Source organism: Pezoporus wallicus, unplaced genomic scaffold, assembly GCF_028554395.1.
Source record: "Pezoporus wallicus isolate ANWC-B61680 ecotype Strahan unplaced genomic scaffold, APGP_CSIRO_Pwel_v1 scaffold_3294, whole genome shotgun sequence".
Classification (NCBI taxonomy): Eukaryota; Metazoa; Chordata; class Aves; order Psittaciformes; family Psittacidae; genus Pezoporus; species Pezoporus wallicus.
Window position 1 is genome coordinate 9,931,769 of NW_026635478.1, and position 16,388 is coordinate 9,948,156.

Genomic DNA, 16,388 nt, shown 5'->3' on the forward strand with positions numbered 1-16,388 from the left:
CCCCACTAACTGACTAGTGTTGCAATCATCTGTAAACACGGAACATTTAGAGTTAATAAAAGGAAAACACTGAAGCTTTGATCAGCAAAAAAGCAGGAGGTGGGGTTTGGTTTTAAATTTCTTCTTCATGATTTTACAGTTTATTAGCACCAGGTTAAACAAGCTAATGGGTTCAAATTATAACAAAATAATTGCAGTGGTTTATAGAGTGACTATGAAATATCCCCCTTCCCCTTTTTAACCTTTCATCTTAGTCTCATTCTTATCTGTGGACTGCCCCTTTGCCCTCCTCTTCCACTTTGCCTGAAAAATAAGCAGAAAATAGAGTTTATGTTATGGCTGTACACATTTCTAGGATCTTTTTAATACATCCCCAGAAGAAAGTGGATAAACAAATACACTTTTTTAACGGTTGTAGAGCATTTGCTTAACATTGGCTAAGTCCCCAATAACTAGCAGAAGATTATACATGCAAATCTAATTTTCTTGCTAACTTAAGTCTCTCTTGGGAAACTTGGTGGCTGCCTGCAAACATCTTCCCTGAATCAGGAGTATTGGCAAAGATGTGTTATGTTGCTAAAAGTATATAATGTAAAAAGTGAACTAAAAAATTGAAGAAGATTTCAAAAGTAGGAGGAGATGGAAAAGGGAAGTACTATAAAGGGAAGGGCATCTATAAAGACAGAGGGGTCTAAGCCTTTTACAATAGAGGCAGTCTGAAATAACCATGGTTTCTTCTTTGAGTCGTGAGAATAGCTATTTTCTTGTTTAAAAGCTTAAAGAGCTATTAAGTTGGGCAAATCACTGGTAAAACAGCTGGAAATGTAAATAGCAATTTAAACAGTCCATTGCCCCTCAATCCAAATGTGGAATGTGCAGATCTACTTCAAAAAAGTTCCTCTGGTTTTATTATATTGTCAACGGTAAGAGGATTGAGTAGGCACCTTTTCTCTGTGGACTGAATGGAGATAGTGTGCTTTATTTAGAAAATCTCCTTTTTTAAATTTTTTTCCTTTTCTCTTTTTTTTTTTTTTTGTTTCCTCCCTTTTTCCTTTTTTCCTTGTTCTCAATTTTTTTTAATTTTTTTTTTTTTTTTTTCCAAGTGAGCAGACGGGTCTCTAATTTTCACACCATTCTCCCTTAGAGACCTCCTTCAATTGCACCATTCTTTCATTATGTGGAACTAATGAAGTGCTCCGCAACCTTTAGGTCTCCAAAGAATCCATTCCATTGCTCTAGGAATATAGTCCTTAAATAAAACATGTTTCATTGGCTGACTTCAAAACACTATTCTTAAGGGGGGGAGAAGGGGGTGGATAAATAATTGGCCTGGAATCACTGTGTGAAAAAAAAGAAATTACATTGGACAATGCTTTTAAATTATAGTTACACTCAAAGGATACATTCAGCAATGGCAGTGTTGGTTCTTATTCTAGTGAGTTGCCAAAATTGGAATATAGTTTTTTGAACTCCCAAATTACAAATCTTTTTATGAGTATTGTCTTTTCAGTGCCTGCCTTCTACTGAAAACTAATGGGGTTTGTGGTGCAAAAAATAATGCAATGCCAGATCAATAAGACTAATAATTCAGCAGCTGAGTTTGAAGGCTGGCTGCCTTGGGTGTCTTCAGAATAACACCTCACATTTTATACATTGCTTTTCATCTTCAAAGTACCCACCAAACGCTAACTCAGTCATGTGGCTTGTTTATTCAGCCTGTGAAAGCATAGATCTATATTATCCATGATGTATCAGATGCCTTATTTTCCCATGAATATTTGTGGGTATGAATGCAACTTATTTTTGTTTCCCGTTATGAACCTTGTACTTTATAATGGCATAGCTATTTGAAATTTGTCAAAGTCTCTTCTCTTTCTAAGCAATGTCTGCCCTCTGGCATTTTTAATAGATTTGCCTTTCTTTAAAGCTTTTCATTGGTTTGAGCCCTGTTTGCCTTCCCCTGTCCTAAAATGAATATCCTTACAAGCAAAATATGCTGTCTCATAATATTCTTGTCTGCAAAGTCTGCCTTTAAATTAAAAAAAAAAAAGGAAAAGAAAAATCTAAAAAATAAAAGGATACAACAAAAGGGGAAATAAAGCTATAGTTCAACATAAGATTGCTTGTATATGTTGAGCTTGTATCTGAACACAAAAAAGAACTATAAACATTTCATTTTTATTAGTATTTTCCTTTAGCATTGCTTATCTTCTGCTTAATTTTATTTGATGCTTGATCTAATTTGTAGCATTTTGGATTTTGTCATTGGTAAACTGAAATAACACTATCAGCATGATTATTGTTATAGTACTGGCATGAGGAATTTGCTGGCTTAATTTCAGTGAAAACTAGAACAAACTGTAATGTCTGTCTTTGTCTGTCAAACAATTTACATTTATAGAAACTGTTGCAATCATCTATTTTTGAGTGAAAGTATTTCTTGGAGCATAACTATTCTACAAACCCCAGGACTTATCCCAAATTTCTAGTCTAAAAATAACCTTTTTAAGTGCCTTTGAACAGATTAGAAAACAAAACAGTGCTTAAGCAACATGGAGCTTTAGTTTTCAGATGGCTAAGGAGAAGTTAGTCTTCAATTAGCTCCCACCGTATCTTGGTAGGACAGTGTTTTGCAGCACTGAAACTGGAGCAGGAGTCAAGAGTATGGACTCAGTTTTGCCAAGGTCATTAGTAGCAACAGTTACCTGATTGTGGACACTCTTGAGTAGCCTGATATCAAACATGTGTGGACCTTACAGTTGCTGTCTTAAGCCATTCTGAGTTGTATAATGGAGACACCTGAAATTCATTTTGAAGTCTCAGCTCTGAAGCTATTTCTGAGTTTCCAAACTTCCCATATGAACCTCAGAGTTGTTTAACTGCTCTGTGAGTTCTTTCCCTTATCTTTACTAGGGAAGCACAATACTCCCCTTTTCTGTGTTATGAAACCTAATTCATTAATATTTATCAATGTCTTTGTGCAGAAGAGTTCTATAGTACTGAACTCTTCATAAATAATTTTTGAAATTGCAAATTGGAAACCTGCTGGAGTTTCTATAGCTTTGTATGAGCCATTCTTGAGCTGGATCTTGCTAGTTCCTTGTGTAGAACTTTTTGTGATTTTGGTGCCTAGAGAGGAACTTCCTATTGTGCTTCTTTCCCAAACAGTGTAGGCAGTCCTAGCCTGACAAGCTGTGGTTGGCAAGCAATGGGAACATGAAGTGATGGACAGATGACTGGCTGGCAGAGCTGGAAGTGCTTGCAGTTGTTGCCTGGCTGCTTGTGGTATCTTTCCTCTACAGGCGCAGTTTTGTGGGCTCTACTACACCTCCATTGTGTGCCATTTGATCTAGGACATGCAATGCAAGCTTCTCACAGGGCTGACACTACTGGTTTGCACTACTGGTATGCACTCTGCAGAGTTGTTCATCTTGCTGCTTAGATCTGGCAGGGTTTGGACACCCTTGATGCAAACCTGAGTGTATAACTGAAGGCTGAATGAAGTCAGTAGGAAGCTGTACAGTTTTCTGAGTTGTTGGGTTGGATGTGCAGAAGTAGGAAGCAGATGAGAATTGAGACCTTGTTTTGAACGTTTAATCACCTGCTAGCTGAAGGCCAAATGTACAGGGAAAGCTGTAGAAGGTAGATATTGCCATGTTCAGTGTCAGGTCAATAAACATGTAGATTAAGTTGTCTATTTCTAGGTGTAAAGAGAGAAACCTGAGATGCTGTGTTTAAAGAATGTTCTGAGCATCAACAACGTCTTATATATGCTATCTGCAGTCTTGGTCTTGACCCATACAGATACCTACATACACCTGATCTGCACTTTTTGGAGTCCAGTGGTTGTTTACATTCACTTTGTAATTGGTGGGATGAGTACTGACTTTTACTTCTGCTTCTACTGTAGGCCTTTTATTGAAATTAATTCAAAATTAGTTTAGATGTGTAATTAAAGCATGATCAGTTGAAATATGATGAGAGTCTGTCTGGGACTTCTCAAACAGTCAGTAGCTTCTGCTTCCTGTATTTTCACTTGATGAGGATATGCATGTTTTCCTGATGAGCTTTCTGAGCACACCTTTGTGAACCACTTACCATCCTGTTCTCTTCTGTAAGCTTCATTCACTGTAATTTAACATACCTGTGTTAATCCAATCCATCTCTAATGACATAAGAATGCTAACAAACTACAACATTATTAATGGGTCCAAACTGTGCATTTTATATTGTTTGAAAAGAGAAGCAGTAAGCATATGAGACCAAATCCTGCCATATTTATTCATACAACTAGGCCCATTCAGTTGAACAGGATAATATGTAGGATTAAGGTGGGTGGAGTTTTAACCTTTCTATATCAAGGCCTCCTGAGGATGCTGCATTTAATTCTATTTCATAATCTTCTCTTTTATTTGCCGTTTCACACCACCTGAAACTGCAGCTGCCTTTCAGGAATTGAGTTAGTCTAAGCTTCAGCTTTCTCGTAGGTAGTTTAGTGCGCTAAAACGTTGGCTTCTCTGGAGAGCCCTTAGGGAGAAGAACTCATTTAGTAGAAAACGATAATTGGGTTTTCCAAATGGTTCTGGAATTGTCACTGTATATTTGGATAAGATGATGTATTTTAAAAGCCCCTGCAACTATGTAACCAAGCAGGCTGTGCCTTAAGGATGAAGCAGGCTGCTGGGTAACCATAAGTCCTGGTTCCTTTAAAGATATTTACTGGGAAAACATGCAAGTGTGACATAACCATTCTATCATAGAGAAGCAGCAAGCTTTCAGTATGAGGGTTTGTGGAGGGATGTTCACTTTCTATGCCGGAGAATGATTACTGTTGTGTCCTTCACAGCAGTATTGGGAAAAGGGGCTGATGAGCATGGCCCATGAGCCCTGGACTGACAGCAACTCTAATTGCACCTGCAGTCAGAGTACGACTCTGAAATACAATCTTGGAACTTGGGGAAAATGTCGTAGAAGGAATGAAAATTTGCTGACCTTTTGTTTTGATAAACTCTCTTCAAACTCAGGCTATAAGATCTGCAAATATCAACACCCATGGGTGTATAGACTTCTCTAATTTCTTTTTCTTTTTTCTTTTTTTTTTTTTTTTTGAGGAGGAGGAGGCGGCATTGGTTAATGTTGTTTAAAAGAGTGAGGCAATAATCTGAGCTTGGGTATTTTCTGTGATATTTTTCTCTGTTGGAAGTTTCTCTTAAACCACGGTGATCATACTAGTTACATGCCATGCAATTTGTCTGGTGTGTTGAGAAGCACAGGCTGATTCTACTCCAAATATGGTTTTTGCCCGTTGCTGCATAGTTTTGTGGGACCTGAATTTTGCTTGTAGTGTACCCATATGCACACAACTGTATAGAATAGAATCATAGAATAGTTGCAGTTGGAAAGGACCTTAAGATCATCTAGTTCCAACTCCCCTGCCATGGGCAGGGACACCTCACACTAAACCATGTCACCCAAGGCTCTATCCAGCCTGGCCTTGAACACCACCAGGGTTGGAGCATTCACAGCTTCCCTGGGCAACCCATTCCAGTGCCTCACCACCCTTACAGTAAAGAACTTCTTCCTTATATCCAGTCTAAACTTCCCTTGTTTAAGTTTTAACCTGTTACCCCTTGTCCTATCCCTACAGTCCCTAATGAAGAGTCTCTCCCCAGAAACCTTACAGGCCCCCTTCAGATACTGGATGGCTGCTATGAGGTCTCCACGCAGCCTTCTCTTCTCCAGGCTGAACAGCCCCAACTTTCTCAGCCTGTCTTCATATGGGAGGTGCTCCAGTCCCCAGATCATCCTCATGGCCCTCCTCTGGACTTGTTCCAACAGTTCCATGTCCTTTTTATGTTGAAGACACGAGAACTGCGCACAATACTCCAAGTGAAGTCTCACAAGAGCAGAGTAGAGGGGCAGGATCACCTCCTTTGACCTGCTGGTCACGCTCCTTTTGATGCAGCCCAGGATATGGTTGGCTTTCTGGGCTGCAAGCACACACTGCTGGCTCATGTTCATTTTCTCATTGACCAACACCCCCAAGTCCTTCTCCACAGGGCTGCTCTGAATCTCTTCTCTGCCCAACCTGTAGCTGTGCCTGGGATTGCTTCAACCCAGGTGTGGGACCTTGTACTTGTCATGGTTAAACTTCATGAGGTTGGCATCAGCCCACCTCACAAGTGTGTCAAGGTCCCTCTGGATGACATTCCTTCCCTCCAGGGTATCAACCAAACCACACAGCTTGGTGTCATCGGCAAACTTGCTGAGGACGCACTCAATCCCACTGTCCATGTCAGCAACAAAGATGTTGAAACAAGACTGGTCCCAACATCGATCCCTGAGGGACACCGCTTGTTACTCGTTATTCTTAGGTCTAACTTTTTTGTTTAGTTTGGTTAGTCTTTCAGACTAAAACATGCTCAACTTCCCTGGGTAATGGTCACAATAGTGCTCAGCATCCTCTGTTTGAATATCTAAAAATGTGGGGAATGCAGCTTGTCCTTCCATGAAAGAATCTGCTCAATTTTCTTAAAAGTTAAATGATATTCTGGTAGTTAAAAAAGCTTCATCCAAGTATTTTAAAATTCCTATTGTGAGATTAAAGAATATCTTTTTTTTTCTTTCCCCTTTTTCTCTTGAAGGACAGGAAGAAATATCTTCTCCCCGGTTTGAGCACTTCTCTCTTCAGAAGCACTATTCTGTTTACTGGGAAGTGGTTGGAACTTCTCATCTGTCTCAATCCTTGGTTTATCTGAGCATAGCTAGAGATGGCAACAGAGTCACTTACTACAGGACTGTAGCAGACCTTGCTGTTCTCATTCTGAACCTTTGATCATCTTGTGGTGCTGCTCTGCTAGTCTTTCCTCATCAGGTGAGCACCACAGTCATCATGCTACAAGACTATTGGCCTAATTTTCCATGGCCATTTATCTGATACACACTTGTCTTTCCAGGTGACAGCTGGGGTATTTTATATTCATTTATCACAGCTGCAGGAGCCTAGGCTGCAGTCAAAGCACAGGAGATGCAGGCTCCTTGATCAATGCCAATCTCAGTCCAGCTGCGTTGGATTAACAGAATAACTGGATTAAAATGTACAGTACAAAGAATTACATATATTTCAATATAGGCACCTACTTTGGAATAAAACTTTACTTGGTCAACAAAGACTTTGTCTCAGATAAAAGTTGTCATTGGTAATAGACCAGGCTTACTAGATAAAGTCAGGGCTTGATCTGTGGCAATGGGCTTTTATGATATGGATCATATAATGTGTACTAAAGATTGCAGCTAAACAAGGTGATAATTACATATATGCGCTTGCGCTAAAATAAGCTGTTGTAATTTAATCCCAGCCAGCAACTATGTACCAAGCAGCCACTCACTGCTGCTCACTGTGGGATGGGGAGGAGAATTGGAAAAAGGTGAGTTTCCACCTGAAACCAGGATATAAGCATATTGGTTTTAGAAAATTTGTATGGAAGTCTCCACCACTATGTAGCTCCCCACTACATAGCTAGCTAGGACTTGAATTGGTAAAGAGATTGATGCCCTGATGCCCTGGTCCTTCCAGATCTTTCTGATAGAAGAGTTTTTCTCCCTGCAGTATATTGTAATATATTGAATGGATGCTGCAATACAAAATTATGCCATTTCAGCAGCATTAGACCCTTGTTGTAGTACAGCAAGTTAAAGTCTTGAGAGTAGCTTTGGCACTGTGGGCCTCTCTGAAGAACACGGAATTACAAACTGGTACAGAAATCTCCCTCTAGCTCTCAGTGGCAAGATAGGTGGGTGAGGAATGCGAGGACAATTGCAGGAGCAGGCTGCATTACAGATACTTTTCCTTTCCTGTCTGCATGAAGGTGTCCTGAGAAACAATCTTATATTGTTTGTGGAGTCAGGAAAGATTTTGATTAAAGAACTTTTGTTGGAATTTTCCTAGAGTCTTCTTGCTACTGTTAATGTTTCAACTGAAATATTTTGGGTTCAGGAAAGGTTTCAAAGAACTGATGCAGGGGTCTTAATAGATCTTACCATGCCTTGTCAAGGTGTCCTGCCAACTCACCTACCTCTACAGCTGGTCTGCCAGGCTGCAGTTGAGATTTGCAGGCTCTGGAAGTCTTGCAGTGGTGGGATTTTATTTGTGGGGTAGGCAGGGCTCTGAATTGGGAAACAAAAATAAATTTCACAATATTAAATCCTGTGTGAAGTCGAATCAGCTTTTTTCTCTGAACTGCTGTCATGGTATGTTCTATAGAGCAGAGTTTTGCCAACGTGGATTACAGCCATGTTATTCCCCACATCTGGTTTTAAGATAAGCTGAAGGATAAAGGGACTTGTGAGTAGAGGCTATGGCCCCTTCTCTTTATCTTGCAACATATAATCTGAGCCTGCTGAGACAGTCTTTGCAGAAGTGGGTATGGTCCTGCTGATGAGTATGTACATGCTTCTGTGTACCTTGCATGTTCAGGGCCTTGATTAGACTGGGAAAGCACACAGATAACTGCAGCTCGTGGGTAACAGTACGAAAGGGAACAGCAGAAAGTACCTCTGTTTGAATGCCCTAATCAGAGCTTTGAAGAAGAAATCAGAGCCAGATGTAGCTATTTTTGAGGGAAAGGTTCACTTTAAAAAAGCTGATTGTCTCCTAAAACAACCCAAAAGCTTTCTCATCTTTTGGGTTGCTACAATTCTTGTTGCTGTTCTGTGCAGTCAGAGCAGTAAATGACTATATAGGATTTAGCATTAGAAGTGACTGGCATAAGCCTAAAATACCCAAGACAGTACTTTCTTTGGAGTTTCTTGATATTTTTAGACTGTGCAAACTTGGGAGTTCAAGAGGATAACATGTTAAGCAGCAGCTACAGACATTTCTTTGCAATCATAATAATTAGTGAAATTCATTAGGAGAGTAATTGAGCTGCCAATGATAAGAATATAATGGCAAGTACTTGGTACCAGATCAGGAGCCAGAACTTGTACTAGCATAAATTCAGTGTTTTGAAGGCTTCTGTGGAGGAGTTACTGAGTTAAGATTCTGATCATACTCTGATCTAAAGTTAGTGGATCAACAAAGAGTAATTAGATCCTGCTCATTTCATCCCCTTTGTAGTCAGGATAGAATTCAATGGCAGCATTTTTAGCACCTCCTACATCTTTCTGTGAAGTTCAGGGAAATACATGGTGGCTTAACTTCCGTCAGCTGATATAGATGGGATGGTGTTCTCACCATCTATTCTCTTTGTCTATAACATCTGCTGGCACAGAAATTGAAGGTTGCTTTTTGCTTAGTCTTCCTATTTTAGTTTTGTTTGTTTGTTGGGAGAGGGGTTGGTTTGGGGGTTTTGTTGTTGCTTTGGTTTGTTTGGGTGTTTGTAGGTTTTTTTGCTTTGATATTTCCCTTCTGGCTTCCTTATGCCTTCACTTCCTAAAACCAATCCATTTCAGAATGCTGCTGCTCATCTCTTTGTGAACATAAACACACATCACCACCTCTAAAAGCATTTTGGCAACAGAGTTAAACAGGACTTTAAGAAAGGTATATTTTTCAGCTGCATGTTTCCTCAGGTCCTTGTCCTCTTTTTCCATCTGCTGGTGTAATCTCATGACAGATGATAGTACATACAACCTTGTTTTGTGCAATTTCTCTTGCAGTTTTTATAGGTGTCCCTTATTCATTTTAAGGGAGACTGCTGTAACCAGTCTTCTGCATAATGCAGGTCATGAAGTTTTACCCAACTCTATGCATCAAGTCCTCCTTCACCTCTTTGAGATGTAGCCCTCATCCTGGTAAAACATGCCTAATTTCACCAAAGCTATTTGATAAACATCCCCTCTTAACTGTTAACAGCCACTGCTATGTAATTCCCCATCCACTCTGAGGAAAAAGAAAACCTCTCCTCCTCCCAGACACCAAGTTTTCTTGTACAAAGCTTCTATTATGGATTATGGTAGATGACTTTGTTGTTGTTCTTTTCTTTTTCCCATGTACAAATCATTGAAATTCTTCAGCTGCATGCAACTACTTAACTTCTCGGAAACTTAAATGCTGGAAAGAAGTAACATAGCATTGAGCATGTGGTGCTGTGCATCTCCACTGCCTCTAGTTTCAAAAGCTTCCCCTAAGTATGTGCAGAAATTCAAAATAGTCTATATTGAAGAGCTGTTTTTACATTGCTTCTTTCATCTTAATAGAAAAGATTTAAATAAAGTTTGGAGATATATAGTTCAAGGCTCAAAGTATATACGCTTCCTGCACAAATTCTGTCATATGGCCTCCTTGTTCCCTATCCAATGGAGCCAGGTTTCACTCTCTTTCACTCACTACTCTTTCATACTACACTTCAGAAAAAGAGAAGAACTTAAGTTAAATAAAAGGATTGTCGTGTTAGGGTTTACATGTCTTAGTGGCCTCATGAACGCCCTAATGGGAGAGAGAGATTAAATAAGTTTAGTATGTTATTTTGTAAGGTGCTGTATTAATACAGTGATAGGCAGGCCCTGTTATGGTGGGCTTGCCCTGTACATGGGCAAGATGGACAGAAGGAAGAAAGAGAAGCAGAAACACAGAGGTATGCAGTTTACTCAAGTTTGCACAGCCTGACCAGTGATTGCTGTGACTCCTAGCCCTGTCTGTAGCTTTTATTGCCTCCTGAGGCATCATTGGTGTTCATAAATGGCAAACTGGGAAACCAAATAATTCTGCAGATACTGTTCTGTCTTCTTAAAGTATTTTTGGAATGGTGCATGTCTGTGAGAGGTGTTCTAAAGGTGAGGCTACTGTTCTACAGCCATGCTTCTACTTATGTCCTTGGTCTTCCCGATATGCAGGTGTTTGTGGACTTTCTACTCTGTAAAGAGATGGGTCCTAATAAACTCATTATTATTTTATTGGAATATTTCCTGAAAGCTTTAAAGACACTGGTATGGAAGAACATTTAAAGCTCATGCAGTCCATTAACATGCAGGATGTTGCTGCAGGATGCCCAGAGGTTTTCAAGCAGAGTTCAGGTACATTGGCAGAGAGCTAAAACAACAGCGGTGGTTCCCAGGCAGCTCCTCCACCTTCAATTCAAGTAGCTCTTGCTTACCCCAGTTATACAGAGCAGGTTTACAGTCATGACTCTGGCTCTTAGTTTCCACATTACCAGATGCTGCTTGGTCATTAGTTCCAATATTAAATTTTCATGGAAGCATCTGTGCAATTGATGTAGGAATGATGTTAGATGATGATAAGCAAGCACAGAAGCATAATTACAAGTAGAAAAGGTGAAAGTCTGCAATGATCCCTTTTCTAAGACATGGCCCTTGGCAAGAACAACTGTTGAAAAGACCCTCTGGAAATATTCAGCCTGCTACTGAAGATCATATTCCTTCCTTTGTGTGATGATCCTGATTCAGGTTCAGGCCCTCTTTTGGAAAGCATTCTACTACTGTATTTTCTCATGTTCTGTCAGTCAGAATCTTGGTTTTAGAAAAGTGAGCTTGCTAGAAGATGAGCACCTGATGTAAAGGGTCTTTAGCTTTCAGTTACATGCCACCCTTGGAGTACTCAAGGGCATATATAGACAGTGTGTTATTTGGATCAAGGTGACTCCCTTTCTTGGGTGTCATACAGGTAGTATTAGTACTGTGCTGATAATAAATAGGTAGAATCAGTGAAGACAAAAAGCACAAGTGTAGTGATTTCTGTAAGAGTAACATAACAGGTGCAATTAACATGACACAGTTTATGCTAGAGAGCAGCTCACCAAGGCAGTTGGAGTGTTTTGGTGCTTCAGCAAACCTTTTCATTACATTGTGACTTTTTAAAAAGGTTGAGATAGTTCGTTTTTAGACATTTCTAGTGAGTTCCTTTATGGAAAATAAACTTTTTGGACAATTTATCCCACGGTAAATTGCAGGATGATTTAATTAAATGGAATGTCAAGGCAAATTATGAAATATATATTTTTAAATATATATAATAGGAAGGCGGCTTAGCCTTATTTTTCACCTAAGAAAAAACCTCACACTTACAAAGCCTTTGAAAATAAGAGCCTTTCCAGAAAGGTCAGCGTGTGGTCTTAACAAGGTAAAGATCACGGTGCCAGGGGATACAACTATGGAGATGACCGTCGCTCTGCTACAGCATGCCACAAAACTCACTAGGTGGAGCTCTAAGGTACCAGGTAGTCTCTCTGGGGACCTACATGGGAGAAACACTCAGTGTATCCATGGAAGGACTCGAGCGTGGAATTCACACTGCACCTCAGCGTAGTCACACAAAAATATAGGACGGGAATTAAAATAATAATACCCCTGCCCCACCACTGACGGATTAAGAACGGGAATGCTCAAAGCAGAGGTGTAAACATTCAGAAAGCAAACAGCTTCTCTGCTGTGCACTAGTTCCTTGGCTCCAGGAAGGAAAAAGAGAGAGTGGCATGTACTTTCACTGACCAAGCAGCTGGGCTGAGCAACTTCCTTTACATTTCCTTCCCTTCCCTTCCAGCTGAAATGTAATGAATAGTGCTACTCTCTGGGCAAGTGTGCTGTACTGAAACAGGCAAACTTTGGGGAAGAACTTGACAAAAGGGGGCATCTAAGGCTATGGTGGGATGTATTACCCAGATGACAAGTGTATGTCACATGCATCAGGCAGCCTCGCTGTGGAGTTAGGAGTTAAAATAACCTAAAGGACAAGAGGCAATGGTCTCAAGCTGTGCCAGGGGAGGTTTAGACTGGGTATTACGAAAAACTTCTTCACCAAAAGGGTGATCAGGTATTGAATCACTGTCCCTGGAAGTGTTCAAAACCCATGTAGATGTCACTAAGGGCCTCATGGTTTAGTGGTGGTCTTGGCAGTCCTGGGGTCATGGTTGGACTTGATGATCTTAAAGGCCTTTTCCAACCAAGCTGATTCTGTAATGTCAGACGGTGGGCATCTACGAAAAGTGTGAAGTGAATAGGGGTGCAAAGTCATAATGAGGAACGCCTGCAAGCTATGTCAGTGCTTTAAAAACCACCAGTCTGCAGGACTTCAGGGTGATGAAACTTGCCTCTGAGGGGACAAATTTCATATTTGGGTTTAAAACAGTAAGATTTCTGCTTCAGAGTGATGGTGACTTTCGTACTTGTAAACTTGCATCTGCAGCAAGAGCAGTTTACAGCTTCCCTGATGACTGTGGGGAGACCGCCTGGGCCACGCCAGGCCAGGCCACAGAGTCACGGACGGAGACTCGGGTGCAGCAGGGTTTGGGGAAGTCCCTGGCTAGGGCAAGCACTTCCAGCAGGCAGGCGCCTAGTCATGATGCGAGGGAAGTGGGGAAGGCCGCGCTCCTAGGAGTTAGTTAAAGCTGAGAGGAAGGCGGGGGACGGGGGTAGTTTTCCTTTAGTCTGAACCTAGTGAGGGTGAGAAATCCCTCTCAGCGGTTGTCAAGGAGATGGGCAGCCGGGTCGGCCGGACTGTCTGCCCTCAGAGCCCGCAGCTCGGAGTTGGGGGGGGAGCCATTTCCTCGGGGCCCCCTGCGAAGGGCACTGAGAAGGAGATGCGACCCCCTCCTGCCGCCCAGAGCTGCTCCCGGCCGCAGGGGGGCGCCCTCCGGGGTAGGGGAAGAGCATAACGGTCCGCAAGCGCGCCCCGGTCCCTGAGGGGATCAAAGCTGGAGCAGCCGAGGGCGCCCGGGGCCGAAGCCCGGTGACGCCGCTCTGCGGGCTTCCTACCTGCTGGGAGACGTAAGGGGGCCGCGGGTGTGACGCCGGTAGGCACCTAATAGATATCTCTTGGGGCGGTAAGAGTTGGACCGCCTCACCCACCGCCCCCACTCCGGCGGCGGCGGGGCTCGGGGGCAGTCTCGGGGGCGGTGGGGACGGCTCGGCCCGCCCCGGCCCGCCTCCGCCGCGGGAGCCCCGGCGAATCAGCGGGGCGCTGTCAGGGCGTCAGCGCCGGCGGCTCCGCGCGGCCGGCCCCGAGTGCGTCCCTTATCGCAGACAGGCACCGGGGGCCGGGGATCGCATCTTTATCATGGGCACTGTTTGCTTTTCGCGGCGCTGCTGTTTGCTCTTTGCTCTCGCCTGGGCCGGCAGGTTGGCAGGAGGCAGCGGGGGCGCAGGTAAGAGGGAACTTCGGGGGGCACCGTGTTTGTCCGCTCTCCTCTCCCTGGTGTAAGGTGCCGAGGGAGAGGTTACTTCTTGCTGCTGGTAGCGCTGGGGGTGTTGGAAGTTGTGGTGGGGCGGCGTTTTCTCGCGTGTTTGACACTACCGGAGCCAAGGGACGTCTGGAGGGAAAGACGGGGAAAGAAAAGTTACTTTCCTTGAGTGCCCAGGAGGTACTGTGTGCTGAATCCCAGACTCCGCAGGGGAAGCGTTGGCTGTTCTATCTTAACAGGTTTTCCCTGTCTGCGCATTAACCCAAAGAACTGGCGTTTCTTCACAGCCGCGCTCCTATCTCTTACATAGCAGTGATGGTATTAAGTCTTTGCTACGGTATTTAAGAAAACCAACATAAACACCCCCCAAGCCCCCATCTGTCTAGGAATTTTGTAAGCCCAAAGTAATTTCTTAAAGATGTGTATGCAGTCTCTGAAGTTGTGCTAGAAGAAATCCTTTAAGGTAATGGGGGGGGGGGGGGGGGGGAGAAGGGGGCGGTGGAAAATCTCTTTCCCTCAGATACATGAGTTTAAATGCAACAAAATGAACAAGGTCAGCGTCGAAGTTCTTAAAGTCTAAGCAATGCAGTGTGAGATGTGGAGCAGAGCAGGGGCTCATATTTGGTTTTGCCCTTTCATTTGACTCATTGGCATTCACGTCTGACTCCCAGGCATCCTCTGGTTGCTGTGAAATGTCCCCCTTGGCTCAATGTAGTTTGAATTTTTGACGGCATTATAAAGAGTCCAGCTGTCACTTTCTCTGATCTTGATGGGAGATAGGTGCTGGTTTAATGAGTCAAAAGTATAAACCAAAACATTAAAAAAAAAAAAAACCCCCCCCCCCCCACACAAAAAAAAACCAAAACAAAACAAACCCAACTCAAACCTTTTCTTTTTGTGCTTGACTGGATCTGTGTCTGATCCGGGCAACACCCACGGACCCCTAAACTAATTCGCGTAAATCATAGCTAGACCTGAACCGGCTCAGAGGTTAAAATAAATGGAAAAGAAATGAGGAAACATTACAGCAGCCCTGCGTTTCTCCAAAAACATATGACGCCCTGCGTTCTGTACTCCTCTTGCTTTAAAAAGAAAAAAAAAAAAAACAAACAAAAATATATATGTAACAACAATACAGAATGCAGGCAGCTCTCTTGGTGGGGTCCTCGAGGTGCCCCCTCGGGGCCGTCCTGGTCCGCACCTCTCCGAGCAGTCCTCTGCTGTGTGCCATAGCACCGTGTCTGATTATTCTTCCTCTCTTTAAATAGCCTCCTCCAGTCCCCGGTGACTTTGAAGGATCCGGGTGTTATCACTGGAGATGGCTGAGTGAGCACTTCTGAAACAATTAGCGTTGGGATTTCAAGCGAACAATAAAACTGTTTTCACTTTGGTGCCCCTTTTTTGAGGATCTGCTAATCTAATTGGCATGAAACCAACTGCACGTCTCTCAAGGGATGCCCCCTTTTCTCTCTGCCCTCCTTCCTTCCCCCCTCCGCAGTACCCCTCTCTCCTCGATACTTCCTAAAAGTAAAAGGGAGGCTGTGCTGTGTGCTGCTCTGCTCGTTGTTACCGGCTGCTAGCCCGCCCCTCCTGGGCAGAGCGCTCCCCTCCCTGCCTTCTCCTGCGACCCCCAGATGTGAGGAAATCATTGCGAGGTGCGTTACTGACACGACGGCCGCGGCTGACAGCGGCGAATTGGCCCAGTCCGACCGGACTCCCCGAGGCAGTCCCGGCCTCTGGCAGCAGCGGCCTCGCCGCAGCCCCTTGCGTAGGGGGCGGCGGGTGACTGAGGTGGCCGGGACCATCTGTGGGGAGCGCGGGGGGCAGGGCCGGTTAGGCAGGGCTTTAAATGTTCCCATGTTAACTGCACACCCCATCCCTGAATAGGTCGGAGCTTTTTTTTTTTTTTTCTTTTCTTTTTCTACTATGTTCACTTCATTAACATTCCCACGACTACCAAATCTCGACTCTCTCTCATCCCCCGCCCTCCCCCATCCTCTTTAAATCCGGGGGAGAAAACGACTGCCCGTCACTGAAATGTTTGTAAAGGCTTCCTAGCCTGAAAGCAAGGAAAGCGGTCTGGGTCCCCCCGTGCCCGTGTCTGTCTCACCAGTGCGGCACCCGCCCGAGCAGGGCCTGGGGGGAGTGCTCGGACTTCTGCCTTCTAAATGAGTTTTGCTTCGTGGAGAGGGTGTTGTTGCAGGTTGCTTTTCTCTATGCTAACTTACTCAGTTTAATATGGTCTTCATTTTA

General features: G+C 43.3%; 1 protein-coding gene across 3 annotated transcripts in view; it reads left to right on the forward strand.

The window, feature by feature from the left end:
* The first annotated feature begins 13,911 nt into the window (after positions 1–13,911).
* SCUBE1 (signal peptide, CUB domain and EGF like domain containing 1) overlaps positions 13,912–16,388 on the forward strand; it is a 206,305-nt gene continuing 203,828 nt past the window's right edge. For all 3 annotated transcript variants that reach the window (XM_057427313.1, XM_057427331.1, XM_057427322.1), the window contains exon 1: positions 13,912–14,099. In XM_057427313.1, the coding sequence (XP_057283296.1) occupies positions 14,012–14,099 (88 nt within the window). In that variant the 5' untranslated portion in view covers positions 13,912–14,011. The remainder of the gene's footprint in view (positions 14,100–16,388) is intronic.